Source organism: Cyprinodon variegatus, unplaced genomic scaffold, assembly GCF_000732505.1.
Source record: "Cyprinodon variegatus isolate N-32 unplaced genomic scaffold, C_variegatus-1.0 Scaffold1025, whole genome shotgun sequence".
In the NCBI taxonomy this organism is placed as follows: domain Eukaryota; kingdom Metazoa; phylum Chordata; class Actinopteri; order Cyprinodontiformes; family Cyprinodontidae; genus Cyprinodon; species Cyprinodon variegatus.
In genome coordinates this window covers 221,993-246,076 of record NW_015151478.1, presented here as the reverse complement: position 1 = coordinate 246,076, position 24,084 = coordinate 221,993, and the positions used below count along the sequence as shown (strand labels likewise).

The 24,084-nt window shown below is 37.4% G+C and overlaps 1 protein-coding gene across 1 annotated transcript in view; it reads left to right on the top strand.

The window, feature by feature from the left end:
- LOC107100902 (neuron-specific protein family member 2) overlaps nt 1-24,084 on the top strand; it is a 52,363-nt gene that overhangs the window by 25,430 nt on the left and 2,849 nt on the right. The window contains exon 4 of the mRNA XM_015399576.1: nt 18,856-18,966. Coding sequence (XP_015255062.1) covers nt 18,856-18,966 — 111 coding nt within the window. The remainder of the gene's footprint in view (nt 1-18,855; nt 18,967-24,084) is intronic.

Below are 24,084 nucleotides of genomic sequence, written 5' to 3'. Positions count from 1 at the left end.
CATCCATCCATCCATCCATCCGCGAATGGTACTGCTACGTATCTTCAGCTGTCAATGCGCGAATGGCGGGGTACACCCTGGGCGGTTCGTCAGGGCAACACAGACAAACAACCATTCACACACTGGAAGAACTAACCTAACAGTCATGTTTTTGGACTGTGGGAGGAAGCCGGAGTATCTGTAGAGAACCCAGAAATGCACAGGGAGAACATGCAAACTCCTTGCAAAATGAGCAAGGACCAGGAATCGAACCAGGAACCTTGTTGCTGCAAAACAACAGTGCTATCCCCCGGAAGCAGTGGGTAGCCCCCTCTCATTCAATCCCGATACAAGAAACAATAGAATAACATGGAACTTACATAATGAACCGTTACTAAAAGTATCAGGTAAATATTAAATCTGACTGATAAAATGTAACAAACAGGTTGTAAAGTTCTTCTAAAATGATATGGAGATGTCTGGTTAGATTGCTTTTTGTGTGCTTTAATGGACACATTTCCATGCCAACATTAAGTTTTGCTAAAGAATGTTTGAGATCACACAGCATCATGAAGACCAAGGAGGACAGCAGACACATCAGGAAGACAGAAATAGACAAATCAAAGCAGGGGTTAGATTATAGAACACTATTATAGAACAACCCCCCCACACACACACATGCACACACACGCCACCAACACACACACTTTGAACAGGCAGTTTTATCCATCATCACTTTTAACTGTTATGAATGTGGTAGTAGTAAACTGAATATGAGCTGGTATTAAATTCTGATTAGTTTGTAATCTTAAGCAAAAATAACACAGTATTATGACTAAAGCTATAAATTGTGTTATTTTAAAATGACTGCAGTAAAAAAGAAATGTGAAAAAAAAAAAAACGCTTGCTGAATCGTGGGCTGATCTTCAACATAATCTCTATAATCAAAGTCAACTTTAATTGTTGGAGGTGGCTGTTTTTAGATCACTGTGTCATGCTAAAATGCCCCTTTATGTGGCCATTCATACGTTTTTTTTCATCCAATGCTATGATTAACAGAGTTTATTTAATAGTATGACAACAATTCCAGTGTTTTAATAGATGAGACAACCAAGGTACACTGCACAGGTATTTTTTTTTATTGGCCTAATGTGTCACTTTGGAAATTAATATGGTTTTAATGTTTATATTTATATATTTATATATTTGATTTATCATTACATGTACCGTACCAAAAAGCAACAGAAATTCTAAGCATGTATTCAGTACTTTTAGTCGTTCACTTAAAACAAATCAAATTCAACATCTCCTACTGTACATGCTTTGACTGACAGTTAAAGGTAGGTTCTTCATTTTAAAACAGCATCAATTTCATCTATGATTTCTTTAGCAAATATTGCACGATCCCATTAAGATGCAACTAATGTTCTTATTTTTGACCATTACAGTCCATCTTTTTGTGTTAGCAGAAGCATTACCTAATAGTGAACTTTAATGAGTTTAAGGCTGCAGCAGTGTGGAGAAGATACGTTTTTTAGCCATCATTTGGCCGTTTGAGCTAGTAGATACAGGGGAGTGCGGGGAAGGGGTTATGATGCACCTGTGAAATCGGACCACTTTTTCTGTGGAATGGAGTTATAGATCAAAAAACGGTAATATGGAAAAACAGTAGTTTTTAAACCGGCCATGCCTAGCACAGACCCACAGCTCAGGTGCCCACCTGTTAACAAGACAATCATTAGTGATGTATTCTAAAATCTGGCCTGGAGGGGTGGAAAAAGGAATACCCTTGCTAAAAGAAAGTGAGAGAAAAGGCTGTTGTTCCATGGGACCAGAACTGAACTTTGTGGCCTATACAAAAAAATAACTGAGTGATAAAAAATGAACAACACTGATAAAAAAAAAGAAAGATAAAAATATTACTATGATGAAGCACGGTGGTGGTAAGATATGCAGTAATGAAAAGATGGATAGAACAAAGTATTGGAAGAAAATCAGTTAGATACTAAAATAGATTAAAAGTTCATTTGAAAAGCACTGTAGATATTACACAATACAAAGCAATTTCAGATGTTAACAAATTAGTTTTTATGCTTTAATCTAGAATAGCTTGAAGGAAAAATAAAAGAAGTGTATCTATTGGGAAGACATTACTGATTTAGAACATTAAAAAACATTTGTGTTAAATGTCTTAAATCTTACATTGGAAACATACCAGATAAAAACAGAGCTTTGGTAATTCGTCGTTCATGCAGATAGAACAAAGGAACAAAGTGTGAGGTCAAGGTGTCCCCTTTTCTGCTCCACTTTGCTGCTGCTGTTCTGACAAGCTGAGCAATTAGAAAAATAGGCTGACTGCAGAGGACCAATCTGACCTGCCACTTCCTCCTATGTTGTTTCCTCTCACTTTAACATTTGTCCTCATAGTTCATCCACCTCCTGTACGTTTGCTCAAAAGCTCCAAACAATAAATATATACATGTTCAGGAGAAAAACTTAACATGCGTTTTAAATATTACCCACTTTGGCTTCCATCTGTTAAAATGGGTACACATTTGCTGGTATCTTATTTTCTTTTCTTTTATGTGTTTGTTGACATTGAAGGCCTCGGTAGTCTGGCTGGGTGTTGCTTGAGCAGTTGGCTGCTTAGTGTATAGTCTTAAGAAGTGATAAAAGTAAAGCCTATTTCTTTTTTTAAATAATGCATTTTGAATCTTTTCCAAAGCACAGGGGAAGGACAAATACATCTTTAATTTCATGAGCTGGAGTTTTTCCATCTAGCAGAAATAACTCTGTGTAGGTGTGCTGCATCATTTTTCTCTTTCCTCTCTAACCTTCCTCTATGCAGTTTGAAGACATTCTTAATGTATACTTTATGAGTGTTGAAATGAATCTATTGATATTCAGAGGTGAAACAAAATTCTTCTAAAACGCCCTTCAGGCATCCCTATTTACTCTATGGTCATGAACCTGCTTTGCTCCTCTGGCTGATCACTAATGTCTATGTGCTTAATATGACTCAGTTAAAGAAGAGTGGCATGTTTTCTGTTTTTAGCAGCGGATTGTGTTTCTTACTGTCAAATAATGGACTTCAACTTTATAACATTCAACCAGATACATTTCCAGAGCAGCATCAGTTTGCTCTTGTTGGTCTTGATGATACCTGTACTTTGGGGCGTCTCTTTAACAGACTCCAAACCGGTTGCCAGTATTCCTGATGAGTATTTGACCAAATGTATTAAACAGCTCCTGGTGGTACAGTAGGTTACTGGTGGCAGGAAGGCTGAGCTTACTTTTCTTCATGAATATATTGACTCTCAGCTGGGCGTACGATATTTCGTACGCTATTACAATATTTCCAATCGTTGCACGCAGCTATAGCTCCAACTGTACGACCAAACCACAGGGTTTAAAAGTTCACTGCTTACGATGTTTGTTCTTACACTGTACAGCCCGTAGCTCTGATATAATCTACCTGCCCACACTGCATGTCCAAAATCCACACGTCGAACTCGGCGCTGAGAGATGGTGCTGGTCGGACTCGTCAATCTGGAAGAAGAAGAAGAACTCCCTCGTTTGCACAATGTGAGGGTCTCGAGGTTCTGGTAAATCGGCTTGTAGCTCTGCTTCAACAGCAGGATTTGCCCACGAACACCGTATGACGGCCGACTGAATTTCAAACATGTTTGATTTTCTCTTGCGATTCCTGATCGGGAGGTGGTTGCGAGTGGCTGATCGGCCCTTGTTATCCCCGTATACTACATGACATCCAAAAAAATTGTCGCATGACAGGAAGATCGACCTGAAAAGGACAAAAAATCCTAAATTGTTTGCCCAGCTTAAAGGGGAACGCTTTTTTGTTTTTTACATTGGCCCCTTGATTTTACGTTTTTACATCATGTTTACTCACCCATATGAGTTTTGTGTCATTTGAAGCTGTTCTGAAGATATTCTGTTATATCCAAGTAACGTCTTCCTATGGGCAACGAGCTGAAGGCACAAACTAAACTGTTCATAATTTATCATTTATGGTACGCCAGCATTCATAACATGTGGGCGAATCACTGTCCCCCAGACATCCGCGGTTATATATTTTATATTTATATTTTCTTAAAACAAAGCGGAGTGTGTATGATGTCATCTGCACGCGCCGGCTACCGTTCATTCATCCTGTCCACTGAACTGCTGCTAGTTTTACTCACATGCCTGGAAGATAGTGCTACCACTGATGATCTCCCTCTCCAAATGGAATTTAGTTTAGTTTGTGCCTTCAACTCGTTGCCCATAGGAAGATGTTACTTGGATATAACCTAATGGAATATCTTCAGAATGGCTCCCAATGACACAAAACTCACATGGGTGAGTAGAACATGATGTAATAACGTAAAATCAAGGGCCAAATGTAAAAAAAATGAAATTCCCCTTTAATGGTCAACTTTATTGTCTGATTATGGATAATGGGATGTCTTTACATTTTTGGCCTCTGATGGATCTCTAAATCTCATAATTTAAACCAATCCATCTCCTACCTCCTAACTTCTGAAGTTTCCCCCCCTTGATTTCTTTAGCTACTGTTTCTTAGCAGAATTCTCTGTCTCTGTCTGTCATTTCTACTTTTACACTGGGAAAAATAGAAATCTAGATAAGTCATTTTCTCCTAAAATAAGTGCATTTGTTCTTGGATTGAGAAGTTAAAAGATACATTTTGACAATGGAACAAGAGAATTTACACTTAAAATAAGACAACACAACAGCATTGTCTTGTTTCAAGTGCATATTATCTAATTATCTTATTTTAAGAGTAAAAATACTCATTCCATTGGCGAACTATCTCAATCGCTTACTCAAATTAAGGGTAAATACACTTAATTTAAGACATTTTTACTTATTTCTAGATCGTTTTTTCCAGTGTATTAGTCACTTTTCTAGCTAAGCACTTTTCACTTTGGTTTTTCCCTAACAAATGGAGTTTCCCCCCTATCCACCCATTCAGCAAAGATACTACTACATGTCATTTTGGTATTTGAAAAATTAGATTAGCCTTTGGAAGATCTGCTAGCTACTGTACATTAGGTTGAGTTACGTTTAAGAGGAAAAAAAGCTGAGTGGAAAAGTTTAAAACTATTTGAAAAGTTAAAATGCTAAGTCAAAAAGTTAATAAACTAGGATATAGAGTAAAAAATGTAGGTGCCTGTAACAGAACTGATGCATTAATGCTTTACAATAATGTTCTGACAAAAAAAAAATTTTTTTTTCTCTCTGTGAGTGTTTTTTCATGAATTTCTTATCAAAGCACTTTTTTTATTCTTGCTAACATATTAGGGCAAGTGACTGTTTCCTTTTATTAGATTGACCTTAATGTTTGCTATCAAAATAAACATATTTTTTTTACAAAAGTAATAATGTATTGAGCTCCAATTACGCTCTTAACTTAAAAAGTTACGATTTTCAAAGTATTTAATTGAGTGCCCTATAAAGCTTTAAAATCATTGACTATAGGGCTGTTAGGGCTCAGTGGAAAAGTTTCCATTTTCTGTAATGGTTAGCAGAAAAAACTGCTTTTAAAGTGAGCTTAAAATTAAAAGTTAATATAGGAAAAAAAAATCATAATTGATAAAATGACAGCGACACAGTTTCTAACAATTTCACAATTATGCAGCTGCTGTTCTGACTTATAGATTTAGAAAAAGTTACATTTTCTGAGTTTGATTGAGTTTGATTATCGAAGGTGATATTTGAAAAGCCTTAAGTAAGTAATGAAAAGATAAAATAGAGTCTGGAATGGTGCAGAAATGTTAAAACTCTCGTTTTAACTGGAAAAAAAATTGAGTTTTCAAATAAAAAATGTTTTTAGAATGCAAACAATTTTCTAATCACTGATTAAATTCTACCTTATTATGTATTAGACTCTAATTCACTGAAGAGAGAAATGTTAGTGCATATTGTAAACCAATATAGCTGCACTAAAGTGTGTTTTCTAGAGAAAAAGACTGAAGGGTCATTAAAGTAATGAAGCTTGTTTTGGGATGAAAACAGCTGTTCGGGGCACAACTTGCAGGTGTTTGCAATATGAAGCAGATTGCATGATTCGTTTAATCTTATTGTTGCAGCCTTTATACCTAAAAGCTGATTAACATGTCAAAAATGATGTTTAGCGGCTCCTCTGGGACTAATTACTGATTCATAATTAGTGTTGTGTAATAAGAATTAATGCATATTTCATTACATGAACATTTGATTTCCTTTCATTCATTCATTTTACATAGGAATATATTTTCATGAGCCCCTGGAGCTCTGAGGTTTGCAGATGTTTGACCTTTAATCATTCTGTAACTGTTAGAGCATTTTTGTGTCTTTAACATTTCCTGATTTGTATTTACACTAATTCTCTTAGCCCACCTGCTGCATGTCTGTTTACCCAGGAGCATTTCCCTCCAAGCAGAGTCTTGAAAATAATGCGACCTTAAACACTGACATAACCCCTTGTAGTTTAGTCTCCATAGTGACTAAGGTTAATTGGAAAACATTAGCATAATTAGCAGCCATCTTCTGCTAAGTGTTCACTGCATCTCACTACAAAACACCAGAAACCTGAATATGTTTTCCTCATAATTAGGCTATTATACACCAGTTATTTCAACAAGTTATCAACATATATGTAGGATAACTGCTTTATTCAGCAGGCTTTGTCACATATATCTTTTTCCAGAATTTGTTTAAAATCAGAACTAAAATTAAAACCTTTAAGTGAATTCCATTCATGATTAATTAAACTAGTATATAATGATTAAAGTGAGCTAAACAATACCCACACACAAACAAAAACTCTCATTCTAATTCTACTCTACTACTATAGATTAAAGGGAGGTTTAATCTGTAGCTGTCCTCCTCCTCGAGGAGCAAATGTAAAAAGGGTTCAGACTGTGGATGTTTTTTGAAGCCCCTTTTACCCCATGGAGCAGCTTTTTAAAAAGGCTTTCATCAAAGATGCCTAAATGAATATTTGAAACAATCCAGACCAGATTAAGCCAAATTAGGGAGTACTTTAAAGACAGCAAGTCTGATTAAAGTGATGAACAATCCAACAATCCGTCAATTTTCCATCAGGCTTTTCCCTAGCAGGGCTGCAAGGGGTGCTGCTGCCTATCTCCAGCTGTCTATGGGTGAGATGTGGGGTCCACCCTGGACAGTGGCCAGTCCATTGCACGGCAACACAGAGACACACAGGACAAACAACCATTCACTCACACCTACGCAGAATTTAGAGAAGCCAGTTAACCTAACAGTCATGTTTTTGGACCGTGGGAAGAAGCCGGAATACCCGGAGAGAACCCACGCGTGCAAACTCCATGCAGAAAGACCCCGGGCCGAGAATCGAACCTGGAGCCTTCTTGCTGCACGGCAGCAGTGCTACCCACCTTGCTACTGTGCAGTCAGTGATGGATAAAGGATTAAAAATAAATAAAAAATTAAAACAATTAAATTGGAACATCAATGCCCTGGTCTGAATTCTTAGCTACTGTTGCTGGATATAGTCCCTCTTGTAGCCCTGATGTAAGCTATGTTAGAGAGGGACTTGTTTTGCTGTAGTCTCTATAAAAGCAAATTAAACCCCAACATCCACCCCAGTCGACTCTTTAACTCTTGATTAATCAGTGAACAGCATGTTTGATTTTAAATAAAGTTTTCATCAAACTTCCCCTCTGAAGTTGTTTTTGTGTTATAACCATTTCTTTTTTTGTCATTTAAAAACAAAATCTGCATCCTAGATATATCCTAAAGTCTGAAAATGTGAACCAATGTTAAGATTTTTATCTTGAGTGTAATTTGAAATATCAGGACATCATATGAACATTTATTTTTTTAGCAGGGCGGGGGTTAATCCTGAAGTCCAGTGGGGGAACAGTTTGAATGGATAAATCATTCTTATCAGGGAAAGGTCCAATCTGAGAGGTTTGGGTGCATCACTATTGCTTTAAGAAGTCATCACGGTTAAGGTCTGATTTTCATTAATTTGCTGAATGTGATCCTTGATTATCCGTGTACAAAAAATGTTAGGGATCATATGAAGGTTATGTAGATCTCTAGGAATAGCAGGGCAAATCTGGTGTGCAAAAAGGTAGCTCTTCCTGCATAACACATGGATTATGTTAGACAATGCACCACATATCTATATTTATTATGAATCAAATTGACTCATATAGATGACTTACATGTGGTATAGTCTCTTTACAGACATTAGGACTTTAAGGCAGGATTATTTTCTGTTTAATTCAGGATAATCTGTGGAATCCAAAACCCTTACTCTGTAGAAAGTCCTGGTCAGATTAAAAAAACTAAATCCAGCTACTCCCTCTGCTGTCATCGCAAAGCAACGGAGGATGTAAAAGTGTAAAATGTTCACACTTTCTGCATATGCACAGTCAGAGTGAGGGAGATTATCTGTTCACACCTGACAAGAGTTAGGCCTTCTTAAGCCCTGAGTTCAGTGATCCAATAAGGTTGTTTTTTTTATCAGTAGGATAACAGAAGGAGTTTATTGCGTTCTTATGTTTTTACCTAAAATAACTGGTTCTATTTGAGAAAAAAAAACATTTTGCATGAAAAACAAACAGCTTCTGTCTGTTGTGGGGTAATCAAAGTTGCTGAATAACTTTCTATACTGCTTCTGTGCGAACGTTGGCTGACCTTATTCTGGAGCAGAATGTGGGGTTTCAGCAGAGACATGATGCATCTCGACAGTAGAGTGTTTGTACTTTGCTGCCTGACTACTATAGCCATGCTTGTGTCAAACGGATAAGCTGTCCTCGAGAGTCCAAATCCCTCTCCACAGTCTCCTTGACATCCCTACAGCCTGTCTGAGATACTTTGCTCAGGGGCAGCCGAATCCCAGAACACTGTCTGCTTTGAGACTTTTCTTTGTTTCAGTGAAACAACTGAAAACAAACAGAAACTTTATTTGCTTAGATAGTTTTTTCTGGAAGGGCTACTTTAAACACACAGGAGGAAAACTGGATCGATGAGAGAACTCAAGCTTGGTAAAGGGAAAAGGGATCCATCTTCTGGAACCTTTTTCCAGATCTGGATTAATATGGAAAAATGAAATAGAATGAAGAAACAGTTCAAATTTTAGGACTTGCTTTGTTATTTTCAATGTTCAAAAGGACAAAAGTACAATAATGCCTGAGGGATGTGACTTATATTGTAGTTTTTACAGTGATTTATAATAAACAGCTATATTTCTCAGGTTGTTTCTCAGGCATCTAAATCAATCTCCCGCTATGATAATGGTCTTCAAGGGAACGCATTCATCTTTGCAATTATGAATGACCAGTAACACCTCAGACCAAGCTTATTGTGTAAAATTGTGTTAAAATGTTTAAATGAACTGTCAAAGCACACATACTTTACTCCTTGGTCCAGGTAGCGATACACTATAAGGGCCAACCAGCTCCTCCCCTCAGACCCGGGATCCGATCCCCTTTGTTCTGTGGTGGAGAAGAACAGACGGAGCCACTGTCTGTGAAAATGTGAAAAGTTCTAAGAGCTCTTCTACATGTGCAGGGGACTGTTTAACGAGGCTATAGATAAATGGGAATATTTTCTTCCTTTACTGGATATATCACCATGCTTCCCTCTCTGTCTGTCCTCCACCTCACAGCTGCTACCGAAAGAAGAAAGATTGTTCATCTACTCCTGAATCTCTCATGCCCACTCCGTCTGCCTTTCACTTGCTGCTTTATTGTCTTTGTCGCCTACTCTTTCTTATCTCACTTTACCTCCTCTGTCAGTCGGTTTATCGAATAAGTTTCTCTTCACTGTCACACCCCCACCTTTCTTTTCCCCCTTCACACAGGCACTCGCACACTTCTGTTGAGTGAATATGAGGAGGTGTCTGCTCCTCCATATGGCCTGTCTACGTATAGCAGTCGAAGCGTGGGTGGCGCGTTGCCTCCTAACAAATCACTATGTTAACAAACGGAAGGCAAATCATATGTGAAATGCTTGGGAAAACTGTGAAGAAGCGATTTAGATAATGATTTTGGACCTTTGATTCATCGCTGAGCTATTTGATGTAATCAAAGTCCTTGATTAATAGTAAACAAGCAGGAGGACAGAATAATCTTGATCTTATTTCTTTTCCATGTTTTTACATTTTTATTGGTATATCAACTTGACATTTTCTTATTTTATAGAAACTACACAACTATGTGTTTATTTCAGTCATTAGGAAGTCAATATGGCATCTGATGTAAAGCATTTGAATGCATTTTTTTTTTTTTTAAATAAGTTAACTGTAGGATAGATGAGAGTAACCTTGAAAATAAATGTGAAAAACATGAACAGAGTGAGATGCAAAGTCATAAAAATGGCCAAAATAGTATAATTTGTTGTTTTTTTTGTCAAGCCAATCTTGCAAAATAATTTAAGGCTAATTTTGGCTAAAATAGTCCAGTAAGATTCAGTCAATTTTTAAAAGTTAAGAGGGAGAGTTTTGATAACCCTAAAAAAAAAATCACCAACAGGGAGGTTTAGAGGTTGGATCATGATGCAGGGGTTTATCTTCAGCATATTGTAAATCCAGACTTTAAATTGTTATTAATTAGGGATAAGAATCTATTGAAATATTTAATGAGGGTGAATAATCAGAAGAAATTATTTTTAGCACAACCCTGAAAAACACTTAATAGGTTTTAGAGAAAAGAGTACATAATTACTCTGCACTCAGTTTAACCTTTACTTTTATGCCGATGCTCTATATTAACCTCATCTGCCCAGAGGGGTTCTTCTGACGTTGGTGCTAAAATAACATGCCCAAGTTTAAGTGTTTTTTTATTAGCACTAACAAACTATAACTGAATAATTTTGGTATCAAAAGAAAGGTAACGCTCGGGAGACTCAATCACAGTTATAAGCATGAACACGGCTGCTGTGGTTTAGGAGAAAAGTAAGAATAAAAACTTTTTTTTTCTTTCGACAGGTTTAATTTAATGCATTGTGCTTTAGGGAATTTACAGTAATAGACATAGAAACAAAAAATTAGCTTTTAGTGGCAGTGGGAACAGCTCGCTGACGTATGTTTACACGGCTCTAATGAGTCGGCAAGCAACATGTGTTAAAATCGCCTCGGCTCTGATCGGCTTGCTGTGGGAACACCAGACCCGGGACGACCCGCTAAATAACGTGACACCATTGAGTGTAACGTAGGGGTCATGTTGGGCTTCACTGACTTAACCCACATGCAGAACACACCACGGAGACTGGGGTAAAAATTCAAAGGTTTATTGAAGTTGCACAAACATGTAATCACAGGTTTATGTACAAGCCCGGGACAGACTTCACGAGGATTCTCTGTAGAGAAGGGAGAGTTTGGTTAGCCAGGGGTCTGGGGCAGCTTGACTGAGTTTGATGTTGTTCTATACCTAAAGGTACTCAGACAGACACGATGAGAGGGGGAACCAGTTGGGTCCAGAGCTAGTGGGTTCAGCAGAGAGTTTACAGCGGCAGCGCTTGTCTTCAGACTTGAGTGTTTCTCAGACCTTGAGGGTTTGCCAGAATTCTCTCCTGAGAACAGAGTTCGGATCCAATTGCGACTCTTCAGGTTTGGCTCGTGAGGGCAGGCGGACAGGTCTAGGAAGCAAAGAGGACATAAACAGATTAGATCTTAGACACTACTCAGAATCACGGAAGATCAGACTAGCAGGCTTGGCTCAGGTTCTGCTAACCATAACTTGGCAACACTCTGGCACTGAAGACAGGTCTGGCTGCTGCTTATGTAGCTGGTCTCCTGATCAGCTGATGATCCTCAGGTGTGCATGAAGCTCCTGCTCAGGAGACCCAGGGCGCTCTCTGCTGGAGACAGGTGGCAGAAACTCCAGATCCCAAAAGTAGGGACGTCAACACACCGGTCCAGTAGGGTCTGATCTAACAAGCCGAAACAACTCTGTTTGCATTTGATAAACATGGCGCAGCATTGTTAAGAGGGAGTTGGACAGATAATAGAGCAAAACAATAAAGCACACTGACTACACCGGGTCTTCCTTACATGTTGCTCTCGATTGTTTACTTTAGTGATTTATGTCGCACTGGTGACATAATCATCGCTAACCCAAAGCAAGGGGTTAGACCCAGCTTTTTTACCAATGGGAAGGAAGCCAAATGCTGATTGTTATCGGGTCGAGCCATGTTTGAAAAACACACGATAAACCAGTATTATCAGTGGGAAAGAGGCTAAAGTGAAACTCTGTACTAGAAGATGGGGCTCAAGAAGTAAATCACCCCTTTTAATGAATAATTGGTTCCTTTTTTTATTGATCACATTTTGTGTCTCCACCTACATCTTTGACTACTCATACTGTTACCTGGTATGCTCAGTAGGCAGGTGGTGTATGTGTTGATAAAAGTTTGGCAACACCTTAGTGAAGACAAGATATGTTTACTTGTGGTGACTGATTAAAGTAAAGCTGAGTTTGTTTTTTTTACCATAGTGTGTGGGTGTTTATGTAAATGTGTCTTCACCCTTTAGATCAACCTCATATTGTGCCTTTATTTTATTTGGAACAATAAAACACAGGAACTGAAGAATAGTGCCGTATCTTGCATGGAGGAAATAATCTCTGAGCTGTGCTGGTTATCTGCTGACCTCCTTAGGTTATAGCTGAGATCAGTCAGGTTATGAATAATAGAGAAAGGTCATTTTTTTTATCGATTTGTGCTCCACATGACCACAGCACCATCAATAGAAGATTTTAAGCAACTGTTTATTAGTGGTATGTTAAAGGTGCTGTTAAGGTGAAGATTGGTTCTAATGGCTAATAACAGTCATAATTGTGTATCTTTAAATTTAATTTAACAGTTAAACAAGACAAGATGGTCTTCTTCACATTTGTCTAATTTGTTATATTTTTGTGCTTTGAATACTTGAGTATGATTGATTAAGAACTGGTAACTTTTTCCCCAATCCAGGACTATGACTAATTTATAAACTTAAGTTATTTTGCAAATCATTCTCAAGTAAATCAAATGAATCTTTCTCCCCTTTATTACTGTGGAATTTAACATCATTCAGCTATCTACTGTGAGCTATTTATGGTATTTTGTTTTAATTTACATGGAAAAAAATTATTGGATATAATGATGATTTGTTTTAAAGTTACAGCACATTGAATTTACTGATGTAAATCTTAGTTATTGGATTTTTTAAAGCAATGTTAGCTGTCAGTAAGTTAAATATGTTGTTTGTTATTCTTATTCTAACCAGCTGTTGTAGTGACAAACCTGGTTCCTGCCAGTGTAAATTAAATCAAGGCTTGTGGATATTTCTGTATGCAAACATTTGGTTTATAAACTTTCACACTTCTCTTGTGTGCATTTTTTCTTTTTTTTTATGTTCAAACTCCTATTAACAGTAAATTGTCAAGCTTAAAAAATTGAGGCTGACAATCAGAGTCAATGCAAACTCTGAAACAGGAGAATAAAAAAAAAAATATTAGTTCAGCTGATTTTGCAAACCCCATCCTGGATGAAATAAGGAATTGATATAAAACTGGCTTAATATTCCTCAACAAGCAAGGCTAGACATTAATAAATTGATGCTTCAACTAATTACATTAATCTGTCGATTATTTCTTTACATTAATCGAATAATAAACGGACAGAAAAGTTTTCCTTATAGAAGATTCTTTACAGAGTTTAAACCGGATATGACTAAAACTGTTCCACTTGAGGAATATTGGTAGATCATATGGATGGACAAAAACAGTTTTTTTTATCTTAAATGCAAAATGTTTATATGGGGGTCACTCTCAACTAAAGGCATGTTTTAGAGTTTCTGTACTTCAGTTATGTTTAATCGATTACTCAATCAAGGATTATTTCAATATTCTATTAATCACGATTAATCCGATTAATTGTTTTAGCCCTAATTTAAATCTGCAGGTTGCTCAGCTATTGAAAAAAAATATTTTGGACCTTAAGAGGAAATTCACAGATGTGACACAGAACATTTGTCAGATCTCTTGGTACAGTGTGTACAGTACATGTGGGTAAACCTATAGATGACATGAGAAACCTTATTCTTACTGGTTTTGATTAAATTGCTGTTAAACTTTAAGTCCTGTTTTATAGTCATTATTATATTGAGAAGTTATTTAAGGTGAAGTTAAAACTATTGGTTGCCTCCAGGCAAAGAACTGGGAATGAAAACTCCGCTCTGTAAGCACCTGCCAGAGGCAGTGGCTTTCATTACAGTAATGACTTTAACCCAGCGTGTTATGGTCGATTTTCATCCTAAAAATGGTTTTAATGTCTAATAGCTAAAGGCCAGCAATGAGTGAATCGAAAAAAAAATCATCTCACAGGACCTAAAGTGGGAGCTGAACATCAACTCCCTCACCAAGAAAGTTCTGCAGAGGATGTACTTCCTGCGCCAGCTGAAACAATTAAACCTGCCATGGTGCATCATTGAATCCATCCTCACCTCCTCCATCACCATCTGCTATGCTGGTGCCACCGCCACGGACAAGGGCAGACTGCACCAGGTCATCAGATCTGCAGAGAAGGTACAATCTTCCATCTTTCCAGGATCTGTATGCCTCCAGGACAGGCATGCAGGGAAGATTGTGGCTGATCCCTCGCACCCCAGCCACAAACTATTTCAGTCACTTCCCTCTGGCAGGAGGCTTCGGTACATCAGGACCAAAACCTCACACCACAAGAACAGTTTCTTCCCATCGGCTACCAGCCTTATCAACAAGGCCCAGAGACCCCTGTGGCATTGACACTGCCCCTCTCCCTCCCCTGTTCAGGACCTAGAAGCTACACCAACGTAGCATCTCCAGACCTCCTACGTTACATTAACGCACAGCCTACTGTGTATATAGTACATAGCTATATATTATATACAGTATGTTGTATGTTTTATATTGTATATAGCTATAGATTCTGTACTTTGTATATATATATATATATCTGATTTGTCTGCTCCAACACCAAGTCAAATTCCTTGTAAATGCAAACCTACTTGGTAATAAACTTTGCCAATTCTGATTCTGCTTAGATTATTTAGGTCCATGAAATAAAAATAACAGATATAAGTCTAGTTGGGACTTCTAAAGCATTAAAGGAAAAGTCTGGTCAGCAAGGGATTATCAATGGATCATTATCTATACCTAAAACTAAGATGTTTGCTGTGATTTAATGAATTTAGCGTTAATCAGTAAAAAAACAAAAACATTTTTTGGTGCAATCACCAAAATATAATAACACATCACTCCTGACATCTTCCGGTAGAGACGTCACGGATGCGGTAAGCCTAGCGCCATTCTCCCCGCTTTACAAGCAAAATCAATGGGAGCTCCTAGACACATCTGCAATCAACTTCACCATTGAAATTCACCAGAGCTATAGTTAAACTGACAATGCCTATGCGCATGGCAGTTGGGAGCTCCTAGACACATCTGCAATCAACTTCACCATTGAAATTCACCAGAGCTATAGTTAAACTGACAATGCCTATGCGCATGGCAGTTGGAAGTTGTAATACATCGGGTATAAATGAAAAAACAAAACAAAACATTTATTTCACCGTTCTGATCCCTCATCCTCCACGGATGGGTTAATCGTTGGATTGCCAACTTGAAGAGGGAGGATTTTCCATTGACCTTCTGGCCAGAGAAAAAACACGTAATAACATTTCGAAGAAGAATGTTTCACGATGACTTGGATAATAGCGCGTTGTGACAAACACCAGATACAGCACTGGGACTTGCTCAACAGCCGATACCGCACCATGATGTCACAAACCTGTAGGTGGCAGTAGTGTTCTTTGACAAACATGGATGTCTGCCCTGCAGTAAAGCACATTAAAATGAAAATAATTCTTAATAAAAAACACTTTACTATTGAAAAGTATTAATTTTTTTAGTTAAAGTACTTTCAGAAGTTTGAATTATGAATATCACCAGACTTTTCCTTACATTTTTTCTTTCCTTCAGCTGTACGCCTTTTGTTAAGTATGCCCATCATTTAATAAAGCCATTAATTTACCATTTGACATGAACACAATTAAGTCAATTTCAGCCAAATCTGCTCTGGTTGTGCAAAGAAGTAAAAAAATCCCCCCACTCACTTATAGCTGGAGTTTATATTTATACACAGACAGTAAACATGCTGCTTCCTCAGTTATCTTTGAAGCTTTACTGTAATCCCTCTTCATGATAAAACGTTTCATTTCCATCATTATTGATCGATTTCAAAAGAAGCCCATTCAGAGGGTCTTAATCAGTCAGTTCCCGTCTGCTGCAGTTTCAAAGGAAGGGTCGCAGTGACTTTAACTGCATCCTTTTAATATATGGCACCTTGTGATGTAATTTAGCAGAAGTGTCGGAGGCAACCAAGGGAGAAAGCTGTGTCCCTCAGTTGACACGGGGTAAACAGTCACTTAGCATGCGTGTCCCTGTCCACCCTCATAATGCTGCTGGAGACTGATGATCTCACTTGTATAATTGCTCTGACATCTCACTGTGACAGATTGTGTGCTGAGCAGTAATCCGAAATGGCTTCAGCGCTAGTCAGGAATGGAAAACAAGACATTAGGAATATTCATCCTACATGGAAGATTTGATTATTCAGCTGCCTGACGATTAAAATCAAATGTTGCATTTCATCTTTGAGTGAAAAGATACAGCCAAAGCACTGCACACATCCCTAAAGCTATCCTTTGAATGTGATTTGCATAATTCCAATTTAAAGCTCACTCTAAATCACTAAATCAGGATGTCAAATTGGAAATATAAAGGAACATTCCCCCTTTCATGTTAATATGACCCACTGCAGCATTGTCTTGTCTGTCAGAAAAAATTAATCTTTCGACACTTCATCTACATTTGCATCATTCAGAAATATATGCATTTCCATATTTTGTTCTTTGACTCTTGCTGGGTGGTGATTTGTCTGATCTGGAGAAATGTGGCCGCCTATTGTAAAAAGAGTTGATTGTAATATTTTATTTTTTGCAAATAACTGGCAGTGATAGCAATTTTGTTGCAATGACTAAATAATTCAACCTTAACATTATCCTTCAGTAAATGCATACCAATTTCCAGCCTTGTTATTATGTCTGGGTGCTTGTGTGGTCACAAAGCCTGGCAGGGAGACATTAAAGTCAGAGATATGATCCTGCAGCCAAGTTTCAGTAGAGCAAATAATACTGCAATGCCAGATGGCTATGAGTTCTTCAAAATTATCTCCTAAAGATATCATATTTTCTATAAAGATTGGTAAAAGAAAATCCTCAATTTGCCAAGATTTTCTCATCTCCTTTCTCCTGCTTGGCATCCTCACCCTCTCCTTTTCAACTCAGCTGGTGCTCGCAAAAGAAGTTTATTATTTAAGCTTGTACGATGTTAATGAGCTGCTTCCGGTGTGTAAAAAAAAAAAACTTGCCATGGTTGCTGCTGTTACAGGTCATAACAAATATCCAAACATGAATGTACTGGCAAAAATCTTTTTAGCTGCGGAGCATCCAACACTAGATGCAAAGAACATCGGAACAAATAAGCTCTGATTGACAAATACAGGACCTAAACCAGGTCCTGCATTTGTCTTTGTCTTTGTACTGAATTGTGCTCTACAAATAAATTTGCTTTTCCTTGCCTAAAGTTCTCTTTAAAATATAACATCAGAATGATGCTAGCAGAGCAACACTACATGCACCTTAAGCAATGCAGTTCTAGCATGAAGGTATAATGAAGATTATTGATGCTCTTGGTTTTTCATACTTCCATTTTCCATCATTTCTGACCACCTTGTTCAATTAACGTAATTTCATGACTATAAGGCGCACCATACTAAAAGGCGCAGTCTCAGTTATGTGTGCCATTATTGTATTTAACACACACATAAGGCGCACCGGACTATAGGGCGCGGGTTTTATATACAGGTACATGTCCTCTACTACGTAGAAATACCTCTACTGCGTATTTAAAAATAGAGCGGGGGCAAAACTGAGTATGTTTGTGCTTTATTCATGTATTTATTACAAAGTATTAATCAAACCTGGGAGCTGGCCGTGAGACAGACACATCGCTGATGACAGAGCGCTGTGATCACTCCTCTGAAACAGTTTATTGACGCATCAATTAACTTAAAATGCAGAAATCTGCCGGCAGAATATGTTAGCTTTTTTTATCCTGGTGCCTGCAGTTTAGATTGTACCAGTTAGTTCTGACGCGCGGCTGAAGCAGCTTTGCTGCTCTCGCTGCACGGTGCAAAAGTGTGTCTGACACTCGTTGGGCGGAGCTGCTCTATGCTTTACGTGGTATCAGTACCGTAGCTCTCTGAAATATTGAGATTTCAATCATCTAGAAAACTACTTTGTGCAGTTTCTAAAGTAACTTAACAAAATACATTAAAAGGATTAGGTTAATATTTCCCGAGATTAAATATTCAAGTTCTGCATATATACAGATACATTTTGCAATGTAGGAGTGCTGGACTATGAAACAACAAACCAACAAAATCAAAACAAGATCATTAAAAAGATATAAGCTTTCTTTCAGTTTTACCTCCTATATTTTATGTCTTGTATCACCCTGAACCATGTAATTGTGGTAGTAACAGCCATCTGGTTTATATATGTGACCCATCTTGGAAAACTAATCATGTAACTAAACAGAACACCTTGCCTCAAGGAGCCATTGACCTCAGTCAGCAACATCTTACCATTTATAATGACACCACACAGAGACATTATGGTTTACACACTCCATCTTTCTCACTGTCAAACCCCTGACACTGAACCGCATACTGTATAAACACCAAACCTTCCATTCCACTCTGACAGACACAATGACCATGTGTTTGTCTCTCCTCCAGGTGACAATTCTGATTATCCTGGCCTTGGCCTTCCTTGCCTGCATCGTGTTCCTGGTGGTTTATAAAGCTTTCACTTACGACCATGCCTGCCCAGATGGATTCATATATAAGGTAAGAGATTTATTTGGCCCATACTTCAGTTTATATCTTGTCCAAAGCCTTTGTCCAAAGCTGACCCACCAAGCAAAAATTGGTTGAAAAGACATAGCAAAGACAACATGATTTATGTCCAAATGTCTAAATTTGGTTGAAAAGTGAGGTAAAAAGCTGTAAATTTCAGATTGTTGAAAAGACTTTAAAAACTGGGTTTGCAAAGTCTTTTCAGCATCTATTATTGGACTAAATTGGGAAAAAAATTGACCAACCAGATATAGCCAAATACTTAACATCTATTTTGGACCAAATCAAGACTATGACGGACCGACCAGATTTAGCCTAAAAACCAGCGTCAATATGACATCTGGTGGTTTGGGGGGACGCAAGTCAGGCAATAAAGCAATTAACCAGAATGGACAGTATGTCAAAGATCAGCTGCTTGTGTTTTATTTTTCATCATAAAATCAAACTTTTTTTTCATTTTCCATTAAAATCTTTTTTTTTTTAAAGTATGTGGTAGTTGAATACTTTTGAACTGGATTATAGTATGATAAAATACCTCAACTATTAAACATTTTTAAGGGAAAAAATTGAAAAACGTCAAGAAATATCAGACACAGTGACCTTTGAGTACCAACAAATGTACAAGTTGGTCTTATCATGGAAAACATTTGTAGCGATATTGGTCAGTTTTACTTCTGGTGGAATGGTCCTTTCTCCTTATATTGCAGACGCAGCACCCATTTGAATCGTTGTCTTTCAGGAAGAAATGTCGTCATATTCTGAATGAATTTATGCTGTTATTAGCGGATACTTATAAGTTTGGTCAAATTGAATTAAAGAAAACCAAAAACCAAGTGTAACAGTTAAAACTAAGAACTAAACTGAGAAGTTTTTAACACGCACGATTTTAAAGTAACATCAAGGGACTGGGACTGAACACCTGTGTATCAGTCAGAAACCACTGTGGTAAATGATAAATCGCCTGTATTTCTATAGAGCTTTTTCAAGTAAGGAGTCTTGACCAAAGCGCTTTAGACTAAATTCAGTCATTCATCAATTAATGCACACACTGATGGTGGCAAGCCACATTGTAGTCACAGCTACCTGGGGCTCACTGACAGAAGCAAGACTTCCATACACAGGTGCCACCAGGCCACTGACCACTGTCAGTAGGCAATGAGGGTTAAGTGTCTTGCCCAAGGAAACAACAACACTGAAAGCAGGAACTTGAACTTGAACAGTCAACCTGTAGGTTGCAAGGCCAACTCCAGCATCCAATTCCACTTTCACCCACTAATCAGTAAGTTTTACTTAAGGGTTGAAAAGAATAGATTAATAGGGAGCATAAAGAGTGAACTCTGGAGGACTGGTGGAGGTTCACGTTGTCTGATGGGTCAAGATTAACCTTCTTGCAGAGTGAGGTGCACAACAGGGTCAGGAGAGAGGCAGGTGGATTGATGCACTCGTACCCAGTGTACAGGAAAGCAACATTATACAGAAAGAATTAGGTCGCCTGAGTAACTGAATATACTGATTGACCTTATTCTAGCTGTCAATAGGTTTTCTCTTTCCTAATGGTACTGGCGTATTTTAGGATAGCAATACCAAGATTCACCTGGTTCAAATTGTCAAAGATTGGTTTGTAGAACTTGAGACATTACTTTAATACATGACTTGACCACCAGCCAGTCCAGACCTCGAACTTAGCATTTGATTAGACTCTTCCATTGTTAATCTTGGTGTAAGATAAATGCAACACAGAATGGAAGTAATACATCTGAATTAAGCAGAAGCCTATCAAAACACTGCAATAGCGAATGCTTGCTGTAATCAAAGCTAAAGGTTGTCCACTTAGTTTGTGACTTTTATTTTTGGCTGGGCAATGTACTGTATTTTTCTGTCTTCTTTTTCTTGCTGTGTTGACAGGAACAAACACAAACAAAGTGTGAAATGGGGCACCAATCTCTTAACAGATCAAGAAAAATACAGTAAGATATTTTAGTAGAAAAACAAAGCTTCCATAAAATAAATTGGGTAAGGAGAGATCTCCTGTTAACTCACAGGGGATAATTGAACTAGGATAAACACTTTATTGATACCCTGGAGAGAACTTGCTTTATTTGTTTTGTCCAGTTCTGTTCTAGTAATCCTCTTCTAATGTAAAACTTGAAAAGGCTATAGTGAAAAATGTAAATGTCTGAGTGCAAAAATGATTGTTACTGTAAGTAGAGATAAAAAATAGTATGAAGAGGAGCATTATGATCTACAAAGGAGGTCTTCAACAGGGTCCGCGACCCATAGGGGGTCCACTGAGGTACTGCATGGGGGTCACAAAAGTTTTGGTTGATTAGACTTTTTTATATTCCCCCTGCAATTTTTTCCACTAATTGAAATGCCTTTAAATATACATTGACATGAATTCAACACACTGTAGTAAACAGATAAATGGAGGCAGAAGATGTCGTTCATTCATCAATGCACACATTCAGCGACACACAGGAGCTCTTTCAAGCTGGGCTCCGTTTAATTCACAACACCTGTCAGAAATCAAATCAAATCAGAAATACTTAAATAATCCCAGGCCGAAATTACTTTCATTACATGTCTCCAATAAAAGAGTGACTATACGACAAGTTTGATATAACACAATTTCATAAAAATATATAATTAGGGGGTCCCCGCTCCATCTCGCCATCAGTTTCGGGGTCCCTGGCCTGGAAAACGAAGACCCCTGATGTACAAGATATAAACTTTGGTAAATATACTATGAAGATTTTTAAACAAAAAACATCCTGGTAAAATAAAAAGCACATACTTTAAAAGGACCTTTGTGAGTAAATGACCCTAATAGTCATTTTTGTTATGTTAATTTGTCACACTGTACATTTAGCCTGCAGAATTGTCCCTGAACAAGGCCCTCTATTCTCTGTGCACTTGACTTCTCCATCTTTTCCTTGTCACCTATCTAAATAAAGAAAAAATGGTGAGTTAAGTCCCTTATGGGAGCAGAGAGAAAAGCTGCTGGCCCACTTATATTTTCAGATTCAAAATTACAGGAGGCTCTTCTTATTTTATTGGCAATCATCAATCAATCACAAATGTTCTTGTGGGTTTGTGTAATCAAGCATAATTTGCTTAAAGCCAAATAAATCTGCTGTAAAATTTTATCAGCTATGTTAATTATGGAGAGAAAGAAAAAAGATAAGGCCCTGTAGCTGTTTCATGATAACCGTCATATACTTTTTTTTCTTTTTCAGTGGCTAAGGTCATAAAGCAAATTGCCAAAATGTTTAGTACTGCACATAAATGCATGTACAACGTCCCCCTCTCTTGGCTTATCTTAATGTTAAAGTTACTTTGCCATGGAAGAGGTCACCTTGAGAGTTGCTCATCAAACCCTGGCTTTGAAGTGGAAAATATCGGGTTATAGTCCTCCTGTGAGGGACCAAACTTAAATAAGGACAAAAGGTGTTCAAAATTTGAAAAAGTGCTTTCATTTAATTGTGTAAAAATGGTTAACAAAGGCTCAAAAGCAATACAAAATAACTTAAATACAAAATAACATGAATCTGGGCCCAACTCAACTGAGGATCCAAATCAAACAAAAAACTGACCTGCAAACAAAGAACTAAAGGCTGCTTAAAAAGGGATGGAGTAACCCAAGTCGACAAAATGAGGGAGGCACAACATAACAAAAGAACCAATAAATACAAAATTAACCATTCTGTGAAACAAATAAAGCAAAACTAACCTTTACTTAGCAGAAACAATAAGTGAATATTTAAGTGACAAACTAATTGAAAACTTCTTGAAGCAAGTCTCTTCCGTCAGTCTTTCAAAAATGGTACGCTCCAGGTTTCCTTCTCCAGCTGGTTTGCATCAGCAGCACCTCAAACAAAAGAACAAGTGTAAATAAACCATTCAGACAGACATTAACTAAAGTGTGCACCCATTAGAAAATACCTGTCTAAAATAACCAACTTAAACATAAATTGTAATATAATATAAAGCAAGAAAAGAAAATACTAACACGATGTGGTGGTGGGAGGATCATCCACCACACCTCCATATCCAGATTTAACATGTATGACTACATGTGTCAGAGACAAAGATGGTAAATACAAACACGTACTTTTTCACACATGTTTTTCTCTTCTCACTCATCTATTTGATTGTTACTTTTCCTCTACCAAATACTCTTAATTGCATAAGGATTTTTTGTTTGTTTGTTTTATTTGTTACTGCAGAAAAGATACAAAAACAATGCTCTTCTCCATTTGCACTGAATAGTTAACCAATACCAAGTCCTAATTAAAAACAGAATTGCCCTGTCAATTGAAAGGCTTCTGTTATAGTCTTCCAAATAATGAAAGATTGATTTTTTTTACCCACTCCAATCTCTAAATCCAACATATGATTAGAAACTTTTTTTAAGGCCTACTTAAAAAATAAAAAATAAAGATTAGGGATATATGGCAAACAGATACAATGGGAGGACTAATTAGGTGATAGGGAGCAGGTGTAGACAGAAGTAACTAGAAGTTATCTATGGAAAAGGAGACTTGCACAAGGGGGCAACACAGAGTAACTCAAAAGATACAAGACTGCTTAAATATAACACAGATTGGAAATAGAAACCAATGAACAAGAAAACACAGAATAAAATAACTCAAAGTGAAACTAAAAAACTTAAAGGTAAACTGAAACAGAAGTCAACAGTGGGCACAGTCATGACAACTACACATTACAAAAAAATCTTAATTGAACAGGTGGACTACTTTTTTATTTCTTAGATCCAGGGTTCCCTATTGTTATTGGTGAGCTGGATTACTCACATATAAATATATAACACCTTGTTTGGAGCACATGAAAGAGATTTAGTTAACAGAAAATCCCAACATTAAGTTACAGTAAGAGCTAGTTATGTTTAGACAAACTCTCAACTACATACATGTTATTTTGTCCTTTAGATAACCTGAAGACATCTTATTGCCTCAAATGATCTCTGATGCTGACTGTATCGTGACCAACATTGAGGCAAAGTGGTTTGGCTCAGTCTATGACTATTAAACCTCTCCCTGGATCCTTTCTAAAATATACCTCCATTTTCTTTAAGACTAACTTTCCTGC